Here is a 22,200-nt window from a genome sequence, read left to right as displayed (position 1 = left end):
GTCTTTTCTCTCCTTATGGCTTTTTAGTCGCCTTCTGTTGGTTTTTAAAAACCTCTTAATCCTCTCATTTCACACTTTTTTTCTATATTATATGCCATCTCTTTTGCTTTTGTATTGTCTTTGACTCCCCTTGTCTGCCTCCATTGCCTCATCCCCCCTTTAGAATACTTCTTTTGGATGTATCTATCCTGCGACTTCCAAATCGCTCCCAGAATTCCTGTTCTTCCATCATCCTTGCTAGTGTCCCCTTCCAATCAACTTTGGAAGGGGAACTCCTCTCTCATGCCTCTGTAATTTCCTTTACTCCACTATAATACTGATACAGAGTTATCCCTCAGAAATTACAGGGTGAATTTTATCATATTTTGGTCACTGCTCCCTACGACTCCTTTACCATAAGCTCCTTAATCAAATATAGTTCATTACACAACACCCAATCCGGTATAGCTGAAATCCCAGTGGGCGCAAACACAATCTGTTCTAAAAAGCCATCTTGTAGACATTCTACAAATTCCCTTGCTTGGGATCCAGCACCAACCTGATTTTGCCGTTCTACCCGCACTATTGTAACATTTCTCTTTTTTACCTGTGTTTTATATCTCCACTTGTAATGTGTCGCCCATATCCTGGCAACTATTCGGAGGCCTATATATAATTCCCATCAGTCTTTTTATACATGCAGTTTCATAACTCTACCTTCAGGGATTCTATGTCTTCCAATTCCATGTTACCTCTTTCTAAGGATTTGATCAACTGAGCCATGCTACACCCCCTGCCGACCTGCCTGTCTTTTTGATAGAATATGTATTCTTGGATGTACCTTCCCCAAAAGAGATCACAATCTGAAACGCTGCCCCCTGCTTCAGTTCTGCAGCTGCATATTCATCTGCCAAAAGATCCTATTATCCTCAATAGTGTGTCACACAAGCAGCAATCCAAAATTACTACCCTTGAGGGCCTGCTTTTCAGAATTCTACCAAACTCCCTATATTCTGTCTTCAGGACCTCCTCTCTTTTCCTAGCTACGTTGTTGATACCAATATATACCATGACTTCTGGCTGCATACCCTCCTACTTTAGAATTCTGTGGACCCAGTCCGAGACATCCCTGACTCTAACTATCCATAGACCTTCTTCATTTCCACCCCACCCTACTATTTGGACAGATTTGGTTTATCTAAACACAGTGCCATTGCGCCAACAAATGAAGATATGCCACAGTAGTGCAGTACAGCAGTTAGCGTGATGCTATATTAGCATGGGCTTCTGGAGTTCAGAGTTCAATTTCAGCACCATTCTTTAAGGAGCCTCTGTATGTCCTTGCCATGGAATGCTTGGGTTTTATCCAGATTTACCAGTTTCCTCTCACAGTCCAAAGATGTACTGGATAGGTTAATTGATCATTGTAAGTTGTCCCAAGATTAGTTTAGGGTTAATCGGATTTTTGGAGGTTACTGGGGCAACATGGCTCCAAGGCCAGAAGGGCCTACTCCATGCTGTGTCACTAAGTAAATAAATAAACCATACACATTGGGGATAACACCAGCAAAAGCTGCATTGCAATTACAGATTCCAAATAATCACATGTAGTGATCCCTGTGAACATTCTCCAATTTAGCCTCTGGAGATTAAAAAAGAATTTATGGAATTGATCTGGTTTAAAATACAACAGATGACCAAGCTTAGTACAGAAAGGTCAAACAAGATATTAAACATGAAATGTGAGGGACAAAGTGAGTGTATGGACCTAAATTAGCTGAGAGTGTAAAATAAAATCTAAAAATCTTTTTCAGAAAAAGGATTTTATGAAGGTCAACGATATTGCTCAGGTACTTGATTGAATAATTTGTATTTGTCTTCACTAAAGAAGCAGATGTTTCCATTGCCATGTTGGAGAAGAAGATAGCCCAGAAGAGGGATACTGGAAAAGTAGTTAAAAGATAGTCACTGCTCAAAGTAGAAATATCTTCAGCTGGAGTTTCTCAGAGTCTAATATGAAATGTGAAAATAAGAAAAATTTGAGAGTCTTTGGCTTCAATCTTCCAATATGGGAGTGGAGCCAGAGGAATGGAGCCTTGGAAATATTTCATGTCAACTCTGAAAAGGACAAGTCAACTTGAAACTGAGGTCCTCATATCTCAAACTCAACCATTGGCTGCAGCTTTGCCTCCACAGATGCTGCTTGACCTGCTGAGTTCTTCCTGAAATTTCTATTTGCTCTAAATACTGGCATGTAGGTACACAAATGTTTGAATGTGACAGGGCATCTTGAAATGGTAAAATGAATCCTTACTTTCGTTAATAGAGGTATAGTTCAGGAAAGAAATATAGTTATGCTAAACCTTTGATAACATTGATCAGGGTTTAGTAGGTGACAGGGCTTTATGAAGGGTGACAGGAAATTGGAGAGACTGCTAAAAAAGTCACTGAAAGGATTTCAAAGTTTTGTGCAGAATATAGGGTTATTACTCTTTCGGTAGAGAAGATTGACAGCAGTCTTTAAAATCATGAAGCATTTTGATAAGGAAAGTGAGTAATTGCCATGGACAGAAAGGCAAGTAAATACAGGATGTATATTTAAGATAATTGTCAAAGGTGTCAAAGCAACATTTATGAAGCACTTTATTTTGATTTAGTTTTACCACCTGAAAGCATAGCAAAAGTTTATTCTGTAATAACTTACAAGAGTGAATTTTAAAAATAATTGAAGGAGAGAAGTTTGAGTTCTTACAAGAAAAGAGCAAGTCAATGGACCTGAGGCAAGATAAGCCAAATGGCTTCCATCAGTGTTAGATTATTCCCCCAAGAGTAATCCAAAGGGCAGTGAATATTTAATGGAATGACTTAGTAGAAACACAATCAGTGGGCAATTTATAACATACTTTAACTCCAACTTAATAATTAAATAAAAATAATGACCACTTAATCCAATTATATTTCAGTAATTGAAGAAATTAAAAATTAGCACCTACAGAATATATTAGTTAAAGTAAAGAAGTAGACTTTGAATCCAAGAGGATCGAATTAAAATTTATGAATGAAATAAAAGGAAGAAATATATTGTGCCTTTGCTGAAATACATTAATAAAGTAAGATCAACAGGAATCAATTATGCAACGGCCATGAGTGGATTAGGAATATTTTCAAATCTATTTATGTAATGGCAGAGATTTTTATATAATTTTATGGGATAGATATAGAGAAGGGTTTTCACAATGGTCAAATCCACAGTACATAATTTATGGATTTTCTGGAAACACAAGAGACTGCAAATGATTGAATACAGAGTGTTAGAGGATTAAATAGGTCAAGCAACATCTCTGGAGGGTCAAGACCGTGGGTCACGACTCAGTGTAGAGGGGAGATTACCATTATAATAAAGAGTTAAAGGGGAATGGTGAAGCAGGGGCTGGCAGGCTATAGGGGGAACCAGGTGAGAAGATGGATAATGGGTAGCTAGAACCAGCAATAGAGATGGAGGCAGGAAGGAGATATAGAGACACATGAGGCTGCAATTGCTCAAATTTGCTAAGTTAGGAAGGAGTTAAGTGGAACAAGATAAGAAAGGATAATGGAACCAGTCTGGAGAGGAGATAGGATATGCAAAAAGGTTGGAGGAAGGGTGGTTTGGAAAAGGGGTATGAGAGATCCTAGGGTAATTAGAAGGAGAGAGAAAGGGTTACCTGAAATTAGAAAATTCTGTGTTCATACCATCAGATTGTAGATGACCCAGGTGAACTATGAAGTCTTTTTCTTCAAGTTTGTTTGGCTTAATTCTTGCAGTGAGGAAGACTGAAGATAGACAGGAATGGGAATGAGGGTTGAAGTGGCATGCAGCTGGAAGGTCAAGATGGCTATTGTGGACAGAGCAAGGATGTTCCGCAATACAGATATTTTGTCCATGCTGGGTCTCGGCAGCATGGAAGAGGCTACATTGAGAACGCCGAATGCAGTAGGCATGTTTGGAGAAGGTGCATGTGAACCACTGCCTGTTCTGGAAACGCTATTTAGCTCACTTGATGGTAGTGAGAGCTGAGATGTAGGGATGTCTGTTGCACTTCCTATGTTTGCAGGGGAATGTGTTTAAGCACAGGAATGGGTGGGTGGAAGATGGAAAGGGATAATTGGAACTGCTTTTAAACTAGTCCACTTCAGCAAAGGGCACTTATCTCTCCAAATTTGACCCTGAGATTAATTTTCTTGCAGGTATTCACAGTAAGTACAAAGAAGCACATTACAATCAATGAAAGACCACAGGCAAGATGGATAAACAACCAATATGCAATAGACAACAAACTGTGCAAATACAAAAATAAAATCATAACAATAATAATAATAATTGTTATTATTATAATAAATGACTAAGCAATAAGTATCAAACACATGAGATGAAGAGTCCTTGAAAGTGATGGATTGCGGGTACAGTTCAGTGATGGGGTGAGTGAAGTTGAATGAAGTTATCCCCTCTGTTTCAATAACTGTTCCTGAACCGAGTGGTGTGGGTCTTGAGGCTCCTGTACCTCTTTCCTGATGGCAGCAGTGGGATGAGAGAATGGCCTGAGTGGTGGAGATCCTTGAAGATGGATGTTGCTTTCCTTCAACAGCTCTCCTTGTAGATGTGGCTCAATAGATGGGAGGGCTTTACCCATGATGGACTGGGCTGTATCCATTACTTTTTTGTAGGCTTTTCATTCAAGAGCATTGATGCAACCAATCATGATATTCTTCACTTCTCATCAATAGTAATTCATCAAAATTTTAGATAACGTACCAAATCTTCACAAACTTCTAAGAAAATTGAGACAATGCAGTCCCTTCTTTGTAATGACACTCAGACGCTGGACCCAGTAAAAGATCCTCTAAAATGATAACACCAAGGAACTTAAAGTTGTGGAGTTTCTCAACCTCTGATCCCCCAGTGAGGACTGATTCACAGACCTCCAGTTTCCTCCTCCGGTAGTCAATAATCGGCTCATTGGTCTTGCTGACATTGAGCGAGGAGCTGCTGTTGTGGCACCAGTCAGCCAGATTTCCATTCTCTAAGCTGATTCATCACCATCTTTGATTCGGCCAATGACAGTAGTGTCATAAACACTATTACATACAGTATCCATCTGGAATCCACCTAAGAAGGTATGAAGAAAAAGTTATGTATTTAGGTACATTCTGTGCAATGGTATTGAAATAATGCTGCTATTAATAATATTGGGTCAGAAATGATTTCGGAGTGTGTTAGAAATTCACTGCTCTGAGTGTAATGACAAGGGATGTGCACCTTATGTGGCACGGAAATATTGAGAACTTAGAAGTGTTCCAACAATAGTCTTGAGATGTGAGAGCCTTTGGAGAGTGGCAGAAATGTATACAACTTAGAGAAAATGATTACTCAGTATAGTTACTGGGAAAAAAGGATCTTGAAATGGTAGCAGAGCAGAGGTGATTCATTGCACTATGTTTGAAAGCTCTTGGAAACATTAGGATATCAGGGCTGAAATGTTGTAAACTGAATTGTTAAAATCAAATCATCGTAAAGCAGCATAGTAGGAAATAATTGTATCAGTTACAGGAAATGTCACCAATTTTTATTCTATACTATTTACTTATGCTTTATTGCTTAGATTGCAGAAAAAGATGAAGAAATTCTACAACTCCAGTCACGCTTAACACAGTATCAGATCAACCATGGTCATTCCAATGAAGAATATGATGGACAGGTTGCTCTTGTTAAACACCTAGAGAAGGTCAGTTTTGCACTAAACAACTGAATAATAAAAGAAAACTCAATAAAGAACTGAATTTAATTTTAGCTACACAATACTATTAGTAATCTATTGTAGCTTCCACTCTAAATAATAGAGGGTGAACAAAATAATAGAGGGTTACATCATTTCTAACTGAAACATATTCATTAAACCACAGGTACTTGCCCAGACTTTTGGATTACATGACCGGCGAGGGGGTCAAATCATGATAAAATTATGTATCTGATTCATAAATGTTCTTCTTTAGGTTTGAAATTTTTATTTAAATTATGCTAGAAATGTTTTCTTTAAAACTGTGAATTTCCACTTGAATTGAATTGAATTTCGGTTTATTGTCATTTAGAAACCACAACTGCAATGCAGTTAATAAATGAAACACCATTCCTCCAGAATGATATCACAAAAGCACACGACAAAACAGACTACACCAAAAAATCCACATAACGTTGGGCAATCCCCAAATCCAGAGTCCAGAGAGGCTGCTGCTTATTAATATCACGCTACCATCATAGCACATTCCCTGGAAAGGAGCTCCAAACCCACCAGACAAAACAAGACCACCCAGACACACCAAGTCAGGAGACCAACTCTACCACCCAACAAACCAAAAACTAAAGCTACAAGACCTACACAAAACCACATAATTACAACATATAGGTACAACAGTGCAAACAATACCATAATTGATAAAAAAACAGACCATCAGCAGGCGGCAAAAGGGAATACCCCCGCTATGGACTTCCACGGCGCTGCCGGACTCAGTCTTGCAGGCGCAGCACACAACGAAAGCGCTGCCGGACCCAGCCTCACAGACGCAGCACACAGTGAAAGCGTCCCGACCACAGCGGACTCCGAGTCCGTCGAACCTCCGAGCCTCCAACCATCCCCTCCGGCACAGCCTCTCTGAGCACCATCCTCTGCCGAGTGCACTACGATGCCCCTGCCACCAGCCACCAGCAACGCGTCCCCAAAGACTAGGGGCCTGTTCTTCCCAGCAGAGACCCACACATCACAACAGCAGCAGCAACGAGTGCCTTCCCATTTTGTCATTTAATACTTCAAATATCTGTTTCATTTAAAATGTTTTTTGCTTCTTTAGAGACATAGTATTTCCATATAAAAAATAGCTAACTTTGAGTCAAGGATAAACACAGTTGATTTGAAACTGCTATTTTATCTTTCCAATGTTGGTTTTAACTCTTTGAAAAGGATACATTGTGACACATAGTACTTTATTTTTTGACATCAGGCAGTCTTGACATCAGGCAGTCTTCTGAAGAAAACTTTTCTTCCTTGGCTCCATGAGAGCTCTGCATGGAAGGGATATGAACAGTTTCAATGTGATTCTAATGGGTTATAGATGGATTTATAAGACATGCCAGTTTATCACCATGTTTACATATGGATACTTGGTGCCTTTGAGATAATCCATTGTCTTCTACCTCAGAGAACTTTTGGCCTCACAATCGACATTATTATGATCTTGCACTTTATTGTTAATCTGCGCTGCACTTTCTCTGTAGTTTTTATACTTAATTCTGCATTGTAATTGTTTAACCATATTCAATCTCAATGCATCATGAACATTATATAAGACAAGCTTTTCACTGTATATATGTACCAATAATAAATAATCAAGCAATACCAAAACTGGAACCAAAAATGGTAGCCAAATTCGCACTGCTGGCACTCTTGGTATGTTACATCCTTGTATCAGTAGTAAAGATTGCTTAAATACAATCTGATATAATGTGCATCTCATGGCAAAAGTGACGCTCACATCTAAGATCTCATATTTCTGTAATAAATATAGTGTGAGTATGATTAACTTGATAATATTCATTGGAGTGAGATTGAGCAGTAATACAAACCAGCAGGTCATTTTATATTCCTCTTTCGTTTTCTTTCTCTTTGATTTACTCTCTTAAATAGTAAAGTAAATCAGGCAGAATGTAAACTCTCCTGCCAATAGATTGTACATGTTTCGCGTCTTCAAATCTCACCTTGCTGTTTAAGCAAAATAAAATTATAGAATGCATGAGACAATAATGACTCACTTAAGGGAATTTTATATTTCTGGAACAGGCATTGATCATATGAGTAATTTTATCAATTTAGCAAGCTTTATACAAACATCACTTAACAAGTGATTTTATTATGTACTTATAAAAACATAAAGCCATTTATTACTCACAGTCAGCTGTACTTTTATAATTATCATGTATTAATTCTGTTATTTTACACAGTATTATTCAGAAAATGGGTTTGATTGGCTATATGATGTCTCTTTGTTCCGTTTTAACCTTCATGTTTTATCTTGTGGTTGCCAGGAACTTGAATTGGTGAAAAGTACTTGTGATGAAAAAGATAGTAGAATTGGAGAATGTGAACAAACAATACTTGATCTCAGAGAAGAAATAACAGAATCTGACAATCAGCAAAGGAATTGTGTCCTTGAAGTACAAAAACTTGAACAAGCTTTGCAAAATCTCAATCTGAATGCAGCAGATTCCGAAAATAAACACAAGCTGGAACTTGTACAACTGAAAAAGCAAATTACCCAACTCGAAAGCAACCTCGCAGATTCCCAGGAAAGCTGCAATCAGATGCATCAGGTCTGTTTACATGCTTGCTAATGAAAGTTCTTAAAATACTCACTGCAACTGCAGTGATAGACCAATTTCCCTGTAATTTTGCAAATCAGTGCTGAAGTTACAGTGATTAATCAGAAGAACCCTCAAGATTATTTGCAATAGAATTGATTTTTCTAACTTATAAGCAAAAAAAATGATATAATTTCAAAGGTAAAATAAATGTGTTGCCTCTAATACAGTTAAGGTTGGATAATGATGAAAATTTAGCTGGTGTATCAGCTACATTATCAGTTATTCATTCCCTGGCTTCCTTAGTTGTTGGGCCAGATCTTGCTAGCCCAATGCCTCACACAGCGTTGCTTCCTGCTACAACTCATCCTGACTCTTAATTAATACATATATTAAAGTCAATGTTCTAAGCCTTACACAACATCTTGGTCTCAGCCAATCTGCATGCGATACCAGAGACTCAAAGTAGCTCACCAGTCAAATACAGAGCTTTGATTTGGTGCATGCCATTTAAGCATAAGCACAAGCCAATACTTTTACTGAGGTTTAAAAGAAACATTACTTTTTGAAGCTTGAACCCTGTGTAATTAGATGGAAAATGGAAAATCTACAACATCTGTAATCAAAGATCCCCAGCGTCCAGATCATGCCCAGCATCTCACAGCTTCCATTAGACAAGAGGCACTGAAGCCTGATATCCCACACCATAGGTTCAAGAACAGCCATTCAATCATTCAGTTCTTGAGCCAGCCTGCACAACACTAATCCCTACCTCTGTAACAGCAATACAGTGACTACTTGCACTACAAATGGATGTGGAATTCTGTTCAATTTGTTTTTTTTCCTTCTAAAAATTGTGTATAACTTATGTTTAATTTATGTTCTTTTTTCCTTGTGAATGCTGCTCATGATGCTGTGTGCCTGTGATGTTGCCAGAAGTAAGTTTTTCATTGCACCTGTGCAAGCATTTACTTGTACATATGACAATAAACTCAACTTTGACTTTAACAACACAATTGATAGCCAGTTTTGAGCCACAAAATCCATTATGAATATGACCCATTCAATTTAGTCATGAAGCCACACAAGGAAATAAAGGCTGTAGTCAAGATGAAAATTGAGGTAACAGAACTATACAGCAATTAATTCTGCTAATAGTGTTACAGAAAGATGCATCTGTAATAGGTAGATTGGTGAGGATGAGATCAGGTACATTTATCCTGCATGTTAGTTTGCTCATCACCTGCTGAAGAGGTGTAGTGTTCTCGCACAGGTGTAAAAACTCTGAACTAAACACCAAGTATAAACCGGTAAATGAGGTGCAGTCCCAGTAAGATTAACCGTTTACTGTTCACTCTTCCACATTAACGTATGGTGAAAACTGTTGATAAAACAATACAAAATATATACAGTACTTGTTTCCTTCTTGGCATCACATTTACATCATAAATACTTGCAAAAATAAAACTACAACAAACTATATTACATTAAAGTACAACATACAGTCAGAATCTACCTACGCCATCAACTGCTTTAAATACACTTCAACACAAACTATCCACAACTCTTTAAATAACAAAGAACATAAACTTTATCAACTGTCATTACTTTTAACAGAATCAGTGTTAACATTTTTACTTCAACATATCGATTATCTTATGAACTTACGGCGTTGCTTCTATGATGTTTCTAGTGCGTAGAAAGAAAACTTTTCTCGCGCTGATCCTGCACACACAAGCCCCCTCCTTCCCGTTTCTTCAAACCGGTATTTTCCCACAGGACGCAGCGAAATCGGGTGTGATGTCATCGCATGCCGCGATATATCACGGACAACGAATTTACTTTAAACAACCTTAACTTAACTAGAAAACAATTACAAATGAATTACTAAAGCGAAAATATAATAAACTAAACGAATGCCTTAAGGGCAATACACTCCCCGCCTGACCTTTGTAAGGTCACTATGAACATAATACAAACTTCAGTCTCTAAATCAGTCCTTAGGTAAAAGTAGAATGACTTCTGCAACTGTCCTTTGGTAAGTTTTCACATCACCTTGGTCAGAAGTTTTCAACTCAACCTTCCTGACATATCCATCCCTACCAGGGAATGTGGCAGTGATTCTGGCCATTGGCCAGCAGTTGCGGGCGATCTGCTTGTCCCTGAGCAGGACTAAATCTCCAACTTGAAGGTTCCTGCAAGGTTCTGTCCACTTTTGTCTGTGTTGCAACAAAGGTAGATATTCATGTCTCCAATGAGACCAGAACTGATTTGCGAGAGCCTGAACCTGTGTCCATTGCTTTGTGTACAAATCCTTATCGGAGAAGTCCCCAGGTGGAGGGGGAGCTCCTGTCTTCTGTGTAAGGAGCATTAATGGCGAGAGTATGAAGGGGCTTTCCGGGTCAGAAGACACAGGTAGGAGTGGTTGTGCATTTCTAATGGATATGACCTCTGCCATTAGTGTGCACAGTACTTTGTGGGTCACTCGGGTGCGTTGCTGCAGAAACATTGAATCAAGGATCCTTCTGGCGATACCAATCATCTGCTCCCATGAGCCTCCAATGTGAGAGGCATGTGGTGTATTGAACTCCCAGTTGCATCCCTGCTGACTGAGGTACCTTTGCATTGTCTTGTCCATCCCGAGCTCCTTGGACGCTCCAACAAAGTTCGTGCCGCAATCAGACCTTAACTGTTTTGCAGGGCCTCTTAGTGCAAAGAAGTGCCTGAGAGCATTAATGCAGCTGGATGTATCCAAAGATTCGATGACTTCAATGTGTACCGCTCTCAAACTCATACAGCTGAATATGATGGCCCACCGTTTGCTCTCTGCTTGTCCTCCTCTAGTGCATCTAGTGGTGATAGTCCACGGACCAAATACATCGAGCCGCACATATGTAAAAGGAGGGCAGGCTTCAAGGCGTTCTGGTGGGAGGTCCGCCATACATTGAGCTTCCATCTTCCCTCGCAGTTTCCTGCAGGTTACACATCTGTGGAGTACTGAATTGATCAGTGTTTTGCCTCCCAAGATCCACAGTCCCACTGCCCTGATTGCTCCTTCCGTCAGGTGACGGCCCTGATGCCTTACCTGTTCATGGTGATGGCGAGTAAGCAGTATGGACACATGGCTGTCTTTGGGCAGGATTACTGGGCTCTTTTCTGCAGTTGAAAGGCGAGAGTGTATTAACCAGCCTCCAATGCAAATGAGATCGTTCTTCAGGATCGGGTTGAGTTTCCTCAAAGGGCTGTCCTTTGGTATTGGTTTATTAACTTGGAGGGCCGAAAACTCCCTTGCAAAAGCTGCTCTTTGAGTTGCTTTAAGGATGATATCCTTTGCCTGGGCCAATTCGTCTGCAGTGTACCTGTGTGGGATATGAAGCTGTTTTAGATCTTGAAGTGAATCTCTCCAAGCCTCCCATCTGTTTAGCTTGTCTTCTGGTAGGGGAGTCTCCCAGTCGGAGAGCTCAGAGGTAAGTTCCCTGAGGTGGGCTCTTCCTTAGATCGTAACTGGTGTCAGTAGACCCAATGGATCAAAAACACTGTTGACAGTGGAGAGAACTCCACGGCGGGTGAATGGCTTGATCACGGTCGGCATGGAGAACGTGAATGTGTCATTTGTAAGCTCCCAAAGGAGGCCCAAACTCCTTTGTGTGGGTATGGTTTCTCCATCTAGATCTAGGTCTTTGATTGCCGGAGCACAGTCATCGTGTGGACAGGCCACCATTACTGCCTGACAGTTTGATGCGAACTTGTGCAAGCGGAGGTTTGACTCAGCGAGTGAGGCTTGTGTACGTCGGAGCAGATCGATTGCTTCGTCTTTCTGTAGCGATATCAAGCCGTCATCGACATAGAAGTGCCTTTCTGCAAACTTAACGGTGTCATCGCCGTGCTCCTGTGCGCCCTCTCTGATAGCTCTTTGTAGCCCATAGATGGCCACGGCAGGTGATAGACTATTGCCGAAAACATGGACATTCATCCGGTACTCAATGACTTCCTTGTTAATGTCATTGTCCTTGTGCCATAAGAACCGGAGGAAATTGCGATGGTCTTCCTGTACTAAGAAGCAATGGAACATCTGTTGGATGTTCGCTAAGATTGCGACCTTCTCCTTCCGGAAGCGCAGCAGGATCCCAAGAAGGGTATTGTTGAGGTCGGGGCCTGTGAGGAGCACGTCATTAAGGGAGATTCCAGTGCACTGAGCACTGGAGTCGAAGACCACCCTGATCTGATTGGGCTTTTGTGGGTGGTAAACCCCAAACGTTGGGAGGTACCAGCACTCCTCACCTTCTCTCAGTGGTGGTGCTACTTCAGCATGTCCATTAGCGAAGATCTTCTCCATGAATGCTACGTATTGTTGCTGCATCTCAGGTTTCCTTTTCAGGGTTTTTTGCAAAGACGTGAACCACTTGACTGCCTGCTCTTTGTTGCTTGGCAAGCACTGGTGTGGTTCTCTGAAAGGTAGTGGGGTGACCCAGTTATTTGCTTCATCTCTGAAGACCTTGGTGTCCATTATTTTTAAGAAGATGGCATCTTGTGCTGATGGAGCAAGTTTATTATCATGCTCAGTTTGAGCGAAGACTGACCGTCCCAGTGTCTTGTCAGTTACTTTAGTACACTTGTTAAAGCCCTGTCGTGCTTCCTTGATACAAATGTAGCTTGTGCAGGGTTGAAAAATTGAATGGCGGCCACTCCCCAGCACATTGGTCGAGTGTGTTATCTGTCGGTTTGTGTACATTGCCAAGGCACACCTCTCCTATCACCACCCAGCCCAGATCCAGGCGTTGGGCAAAGGGGGCATTGTGTGGTCCATTGACCTGCTGCCTGACCTTGTGCGCCTAGAGAACATCTCTTCCTAGTAGCAGGAGTATTTCTGCTTTTGGATCCAGTTCTGGGATGTGCTTGGCGATGTGGTGGAGATGCGGCTGGTGTCGCACAGCACTTGGCGTCGGGATCTCAGTGCGGTTATTCAAAATTTCATTGCACTCTAAGAGCGGAGGGAGACAGATGACAACTTTATCATCCAGTGATTCAAGCTGGAAGCCTTCTGCCTTCCTCCCATATGTTTCTACGCTGCCTGAGTAAGTTCTAAGGTAATATGGGAACTGATTACTCTTTAAGTTGAACAAATCAAAGAACTCTGGTCTGACTAGTGAGCGATTGCTCTGATCGTCCAGAGTTACGTAGGCTTTGATGGCTTTGTCTTTGGCTCCCTTAGGGTACACCTTAGTGAGGCAGATCTTTGAACAAGAACAGCTTGACTGACCTTGACCACAAACCTCTGTGCAGCTCGAGCTGACAACAATTATCTTGGAGTGATCCTCTCCCTTCCCGCCGTCCTCTTGTGAGGGTGAAGGAGCTTTGTCAGTTTGCGATAACGGGCCGGAGTGCATGGCCTCATCATGATTAGTGCTATTACATTCTGAGCACCTCACGGGGATCATACACTCTCTAGCGAGATGAGAGGTAGAGGAACAGCATTTAAAACATATTTTTTCTCCTTGAGGAGGGCCATCCTCTCGTCAAAGGGTTTTTTCCTAAACGTTCTGCATTTTTTGAGGGGATGGGGTTTGTTGTGCAATGGACAATTCTTGCTATGGTCATTGTTAGTTGTAGAGACTTCAGTTTTATGCACTGAGACAGGTTTATTGATGTTAAAGTTATTCGAAGTGGATTTGACTGGCTTGGTGTGAATTGTACTGCTACCTTGACTCATGAAGCTTGGGTCGTTTTGATTCTTCACCTCCTTGCACACAAACCTAGTGAAATACTCAAAGGGAGGAAATCGACCATCGTTCTTTTCCTCGTACTCTGAGCCAACAGACACCCACCTTTCCTGCAGCCCAAATGGAAGTTTGTCCACGATTGGTCTAATTCTGTATGAAGTATCTAAATATGACAGGCCAGTTAAATAGCCATCTTCTTTAGCGCCTTCAATCTCCGAGCTCTCTTAGCTTAGTGTGGTCTTTGGCTGACACCTTAGGAAAATTTTCCAGGCGTCGAAATAGTGCCGTTTCAATAATTTCAGGGGCCGCATAGCACTCCTGAAGTCTCTCCCATGCTTTGCGTAAGGCTAATTTGGGGTTGTTGATGTACACTGAATGTATGCATCTCACCTGTTCGCATGATTCTTTTCCCAGCCATTTTGTCATAAGATCCAACTCTTGGGTTGCTCCGAGCTGGACTCCGTGGTTAGCGTTGGCAAATGAGGAGTACCATGCATGGTAATTTTCAGGCTTATCGTCAAACTGGTATAGTCCTGAAGTGACGAGATCTCGTCGTGCTAAATACTGTGCCATGGGTTCAACTGCAAGTGGCATGCTGGCTGGGGGAATATGTTGGCGGGTATATGACTGAGGGTGTACATTTGTTATGGGATTTGCTGTTCTGAATTCAGCCTTTGCCTCTCCTCTCGCCAAATCTGGCAGGTTTGGTGTTGAGAAGTATTTGTCATCAGCCCTTTCATTCTTGAATTTGTCGCGAAGTTGCAAGGGTAAATTGACTTCCTCAGATGGATGTGATGCAATTGGACTTCTCTTTGACTCCTCGTGAAATGGGATGTTAGCATATAAGTATAGAGAGGAAGAACAACTCTTCAAGTCCATTTGAGATCAGACGTAGTCGCTTGTGCGTTCCAATCTGGTCCTTTCTGAAGTAGATTTTACGTCATCCAGAACATGCATTTCTTCAGCATTTTCTAATATCTCTGCTTCCACCCTGGTAGCTTCGGCTTCTCGGTGTAGCGTCAGCACTTCTAACTCTGCTTCAATCCTTACCCTTTCCAACTGGTTTTTGGCTTCTCTGGCAGCTGCTTCTTTTTGGTTTTCGGCTTCTCTGGCAGCCTTTTCCATTTTCAATTTTGCTTCCTGTTCAGCATATGACGCTCGCACCTTAGCGGTTTCTGCTTTAGCTCTTGCGTGGGCAGTCTTATTTGTTGATGCCCTACTGCTCCTGGCGCTGGATGGCAATGACTTGATGCTGGATCGCGATGCCATCGTAGCACTTGAAACACCTGGTAATGCCGCCTTTTCACTGTAGTGTTCTCGCACAGGTGTAAAAACTCTGAACTAAACACCAAGTATAAACCGGAGTCAATGAGGCGCAGTCCCAGTAAGATGAACCGTTTACTGTTCACTCTTCCACATTAACGTATGGTGAAAACTGTTGATAAAACAATACAAAATATATACAGTATTTGTTTCCTTCTTAGCATCACATTTACATCATAAATACTTGCAAAACTAAAACTACAACAAACTATATTACATTAAAGTACAACATACAGTCAGAATCTACCTGCGCAATCGACTGGCTTTAAATACACTTCAACACAAACTATCCGCAACTCTTTAAATAACAGAGAACATAAACTTTATCAACCGTCATTACTTTTAAAAGAATCAGCGTTAACATTTTTACTTCAACATATCGATTATCTTATGAACTTACGGCGTTGCTTCTATGATGTTTCTAGTGCGTAGAAAGAAATCTTTTCTTACGCTGATCCTGCACACACAAGCCCCCTCCTTCCCATTTCTCCAAACCGGTATTTTCCCACAGGACGCAGCAAAACCGGATGTGACATCATCACATGCCGCGATATATCACAGACAATGAATTTACTTTAAACAACCTTAACTTAACTAGAATACAATTACAAATGAATTACTAAAGTGAAAATATAATAAACTAAACAAATGCCTTAAGGGCAACACAGTGGTATTCTGAATGTTATTTCCAAGATTTGGCCAGACCAGACAGTTGAGATGCTTGTGGATCAGTTTCCTACCCAATATGCATTCTGCATCTTTGCTCTTTTCTACAATTCTTCAAATATCTTTCAACATAGAGGTGCTGAGAGAGTATGGTAGATTGTAATCAAGTTGAGATCTGATGTCATGTAACATAATGGGATTCAAAGGCAATTTGGAAACACCATTCCTCTTGCAATTTATACCACTGAGCAAAAACTTTGATTGATCTACCCTCCAGTTGGACAGCTCACAGCCAAGAACCGTGGTGCAAAAATGTGAGATGCTAGCTTTAACTTACTGCAGTAATGCAATATTTTATAAGACTTCTCCATGTTATATCATGTATAAAAAATAAATTTTGAAAGTCAGTTAGATTTAGTTGGAGCACTGGGTATTTCTCAGATGTTTAGCACTGAATTCAAAGGTGTAATAATAGAGTATCACATTGCCTTGACCTACATGAATAAGAAAGAACAAAAGTTTGTTTAGTTACACTTACTAATTTAAAAAAAAAGGTTGGACCATGAGTTATAGAACATGGAACTAATGGAAGGATATTTCAGAAAGCAAAGAGACTCTTCCACTGTTAATTTAGCTATAAGTGATCTGTACTTTTGAACCCATTAAACAACCCATTGTTGATTAAAATTCCTTGAAACCATTATTAATAAAATATCTACCTTCTGTTTCAAAACAATCAGTTTACACAGTGGTCACGTTGCATGAAGCAAAAAAAATGACATGAATAACTTTATGGATATCAGCTGAACAGTACATATTGGAAAAAATATCCTCTGTTGCTCTTTGAATCGTACAATGGAAGTTTTCCATCTACCAGAGTGGTTAGCTGGGATCTTGGTGTAATATCTCATCTTAAAGTTGGTATTTCTGAAAGTGTAGTATTCTTTCAGCCCTACATTGATGTTTCGAGTTGGTTAATTTGTTTTGAATTATGTTAGGGATGAAAGAGTTAAATTGCAAATATTCATAAACATAGAGTATGAGGGAATATGGTGAGGCAAATCAAGAAAAGGTTTACAACTTTATGTGCTTTGAATCATTTACAAGATAACAAATACAGATTTTCTTGACTTTAGTTTTTATTGGATATTGATATCACAAAATGATATTAATATAACAGCTGCTGAGTGGATTACTATAATAGTACAGGATTGAGGAACTAAATAGAGTACATTTCTTAGAAAACCTACAGCACAATGCAGGCCCTTCGACCCACAAAGCTATGCTGAACATGTCCTTAACTTAGAAATTACCTAGGGTTACCCATAAGCCTCTATTTTTCTAAGCTCCATATACCTATCCAGCAGAATCTTAAAAGACCCTATCATATCGGTCTCCATCACTGTCGCCGGCAGCCCATTCCACGCACTCATCGCTCTCTGTGTAAAAAACTTACCCGCGATATCTCCTCTGTACCGACTTAAAACTGTGCCCTCTCGTGGCAACCATTTCAGCCCTGGGAAAAAGCCTCTGACTATCCACACGATCAATGCCTCTCATCATCTTATACACTTCTATCAGGTCACCTCTCATCCAAGGTGAAAAGGCCCAGTTCACTCAACCTATATGCATAAAGCATGGTCCCCAATCCAGGCAACATCCTTGTAAATCTCCTCTCCACCCCTTCTTGGTTTCCACATCCTTCCTGTAGTGAGGCGACTAGAACTGAGCACAGTACTCCAAGTGAGGTCTGACCAGGGTCCTATATAGCTGCAACATTACATCACCTCTAAGCTCAATCCCACGATGATGAAGGCCAATACACCGTATGCTTTCTTAACCGCAGAGGCACCTTGTGCAGCAGCTTTGAGAGTCCCATGGACTCAGATCCCAAAATCCTTCTGATCCTCCATACTGCCAAGAGACTTACCATTGATACTATATTCTGCCAACATATTTGACCTACCAAAATGAACCGCTTCACACATATCTGGGTTGAGCTCCATCTGCCACTTCACAGCCCAGTTATGCATCCTATCAATGCCCTGCTGTAACCTCTGATAGCCCTCCATACTATCCACAGTATCCCCTACCTTTGTGTCATCAGAAAATTTATTAACCCATCTCTCCACTTCCTCATCCAGGTCATTAATAAAAATCACAAAGAGAAGGAGTCGCAGAACAGATCCCTGAGGCACACCACTGGTGACCGACCTCCATGCAGAATATGACCCGTCTACAACCACTGTGTGTAAGGCAGTTCTGGATCCACAAAGCAAGTTCCCCTTGGATCCCATGCCTCCTTACTTTCTCAATGAGCCTTGCATCTGGTACCTTATCAAATGCCTTGCTGAAATCCATATATACTACAACTACTGCTCTTCCTTCATCAGTATGTTTAGTCACATCCTCAAAATATTCAATCAGGCTCATAAGGAACAAGCTGCCTTTGACAAAGCCATGCTGACTATTCCTAATCATATTATACCTCTCAAAATGTTCATAAATCCTGCCTCTGAGGATCTTCTCCATCAACTTACCAGCCACTAAAGTAAGGCTCACTGGTCTATAATTTCTTGGGCTATCTCTACTCCCTTTCTTAAATAAGGGAACAAAATCCGCAACCCTCCAATCCTCTGGAACCTCTCCCATCCCCACTGATGATGCAAAGATCATCGCCAGAGGCTCAGCAATCTCCCCCCTCACCTCCCACAGTAGCCTGGGGTACATCTTGTCCGGTCCCGGTGACTTATCCAACATGATGCTTTCCAAAAGCTCCAACACATCCTCTTTCTTAATATCTACATGCTCAAGCTTTTCAGTCCACTCCAAGTCATCCCTACAATCGCCAAGATCCTTTTCCATAGTGAATACTGAAGCAAAGTATTCATTAAGAACCTTTGCTATCTCCTCCGGTTCCATACACACTTTTCCACTGTCACACATGATTGGTCCTATTCTCTCACGTCTTACCCTCTTGCTCTTCATATACTTGTAGAATGCCTTGGGGTTTTCCTTAATCCTGTCCACTAAGGCCTTCTCATGACCCCTTCTGGCTTTCCTTATTTCATTCTTATGCTCCTTCCCGCTAGCCTTATATTCTTCTAGATCTCTATCATTACCTAGTTCTTTAAACCTTTCGTAAGCTCTTCATTTCTTCTTGGCTAGATTTACAACCACCTTTGTACACCACGGTTCCTGTACCCTACCATCCTTTCTCTGTCTCATTGGAATATACCTATGCAGAACTCACGCAAATATCCCCTGAAAATTTGCCACATTTCTCCCATACATTTCCCTGAGAACATCCATTCCCAATTTATGCTTCCAAGTTCCTGCCTGATAGCCTCATATTTCCCTTACTCCAATTAAACTCCCATAATTTCTTATGCTCCAGCTTAGCCATTGTTACTATCATGTGCTTTTGAAAGGCTTCTTTTGTTTAAAGTTAGTGGATAAAGTGTATTTAATTTCTGTTGTGATAGGCAATATGGGAAAGAGATGACCTTCTACAGAAACGAGAAGCCGAACTCCAGGAGTCCCAAGAAAATGTCAAAAAGAAAATGTCAGAGATGAAGGTTTTGGATAACATTGTGACAGACCTGCAAATAGAACTGCAGAATTTGCAGATTCACAAGTTTCAGACTCAAAATGAAAATACAATACTAAGAACTGATATTCAGCAATTAAACCAGGAACTGCAGGGACTCCATCAACAGTACAGAGAGAAAGGTAAACTTTATTTTTCTAAAATAAGATACATCACAGTACAAATAGTTCACTAGCTTGCCTTGCTATAGTTTTGAAATATGTAGTAATTTATATACGACATGAAGACTAAATGTAGATTATGACAATTATGCCTAGTGATCACTCACATTATCAATTGGCTATTTTAATCAATTCCCCTTTAAATATGTGCATACTTAAGATTTGTTACAAAAAGATATGGACTTTTATCTAAAGTTTGTTGAAGTATTATATTAAACTCAGGTGGGGGTTCGGAATTTTAACAGAGGTTCTATTTGGTACTTCACACATGGAGGCACACTCAAAATCTCTTTGGAAAAAAATATATTAAGAGAACACAAGAGATCTTGCAGATGCTGGAAATCCAAATTGTAAATGCTGGAGGAACTCAGCAAGTCAGGCAGCATCTATGGAGAGGAATAAATAAACAAATTTATTTTTGTGGCTGCACCGACCACTGTGACCATATCTTTATACTTTTCTGAAAAACTGAAGCAAGCACCCGATCATAATAGATGCTTCCACTTCTTCAGTTGAAAACTGGCATTTCACTCACTGAATCCACAGCCGTTGCTTTAGTTGTTGTACTTGCTTTGGAGATTTTATACAGTAGAAAGAATCAATAAGGTACTGCACTTCAGAATATTGCTTAACCTTAATTGATTTTTTCAGTGTCAATGTCTGTTCCTCAGTAAAATGTTGAGTATGTAGTAATGTACCTGCATCAGGAAGTCCATCTTACACCCACTATCCGCTATCTGCAAGAGTTGTTCCTACTCCTTTGATTTAGCGTATGGTGCATGTTTAACTAAGCTAACAATTAAGATTTACTGCACTTGTCACATTCTATAAATAGTTTCTTACAGCTTTGATAGTATCCTCAGCTTTATTATTTGATTGTGTATATAAAGATGAAGTTATCACATGTTTATAAAACTCTAACTCTGAATAGACATGGCTAATTTTACATATATAAATTGTGATTTATTATCAATAGCTAGGATGGCTAGTATTTTAAATCTAGCAAACGCTATTTGAAGTTCTATGAAAACATGCTAATACTTATTGAAATAAATCCAGACACTTCAATGAAGTTAGTGTAATAATTCCAGACAAGTAGAGTAAGATAATGTAACTTACAAAAGTCAATCCCAGTATTTGCTAGGCCTTTTCACAGTATTGTGCTGAAATGGAGGTTACTTGGCATACGTCATTGTGCCAAACAAATAATACATTTTGAAAAATAGTATTCAATCTCAAATGCCAACCTTAGCCAATAGGAAAATATCATACTTTAGAAATACAATTTTTAAGATGATAAATACTGAATGAGCAACTGCCATTAACTCTTAATACAATCCAATTGGTTCTATGAAGTGTTGCTCTGAATATTAGTATTTGTGTCATGGTAAGTTCAAAGACAAAAGCAAGAATATTGAGTACAAAAGCAAGGAAATCCTCTTGCATTTGTACAGGGCCCTGGTGAGACCACACCTGGAGTATAGTGTACAGTTTTGGTCTCCAGGGGTAAGGAAGGACATCCTGGCTGTAGAGGAAGTGCAATGTAGATTCACGAGGTTAATTCCTGGGATGTCCGGACTGTCTTACGCAGAGAGGTTAGAGAGACTGGGCTTGTACATGCTGGAATTAAGGAGATTGAGAGGGGATCTGATTGCAACATATAAGATTATTAAGGGATTGGACAAGATAGAGGCAGGGAATATGTTCCAGATGCTGGGAGAGTCCAGTACCAGAGGGCATGGTTTGAGAATAAGGGGTAGGTCATTTAGGACAGAGTTAAGGAAAAACTTCTTCTCCCAGAGAGTTGTGGGGGTCTGGAATGCACTGCCTCGGAAGGCAGTGGAGGCCAATTCTCTGGATGCTTTCAAGAAGGAGCTAGATAGGTATCATGGATAGGGGAATCAAGGGATATGGGGACAAGGCAGGAACCAGGTATTGATAGTAGATGATCAGCCATGATCTCAAAATGGCGGTGCAGGCGTGAAGGGCCGAATGGTCTACTTCTGCACCTATTGTCTGTTGTCTAAAAGAGCGATACTAACTTGACCCTAGCCCTTGCTGGTTTAATGACAACCCACATTTGCCCCTGATGTTAATCATCTGTGGCTGTATGATTGAGCCATACTCTGGATACACGTGGAAGAGTTTCACAGTGATCAATTTCTTTCAGACTTTGTACAAAATATTGGGTATAAACCTCTGTCATGTATGCTTTGCTCTGTGTATCTGCCAGGGCTATTTTTTCCCATTTGTGTACAGTACCTTCAGAGAAAACCTATAATATCAACAGCATCCTCTGTAATCTTTTGAGTACATTATTTAGTGTTTTGAGAATAAATGTCTCTAATGTTTGAT

The 22,200-nt window shown here is 40.4% G+C and overlaps 1 protein-coding gene across 1 annotated transcript in view; it reads left to right on the top strand.

The window, feature by feature from the left end:
• The window catches only part of LOC140725104 (uncharacterized), a 523,726-nt gene that overhangs the window by 326,967 nt on the left and 174,559 nt on the right, over positions 1 to 22,200 (top strand). The window contains exons 18-20 of the mRNA XM_073040122.1: positions 5,619 to 5,741; positions 8,093 to 8,377; positions 19,560 to 19,806. Coding sequence (XP_072896223.1) covers positions 5,619 to 5,741; positions 8,093 to 8,377; positions 19,560 to 19,806 — 655 coding nt within the window. The remainder of the gene's footprint in view (positions 1 to 5,618; positions 5,742 to 8,092; positions 8,378 to 19,559; positions 19,807 to 22,200) is intronic.

Source organism: Hemitrygon akajei, chromosome 1 (genome assembly GCF_048418815.1).
Source record: "Hemitrygon akajei chromosome 1, sHemAka1.3, whole genome shotgun sequence".
In the NCBI taxonomy this organism is placed as follows: Eukaryota; Metazoa; Chordata; class Chondrichthyes; order Myliobatiformes; family Dasyatidae; genus Hemitrygon; species Hemitrygon akajei.
The sequence above is the reverse complement of the archived record's forward strand: the minus strand, read 5'-3'. Positions and strand labels throughout refer to the sequence as shown.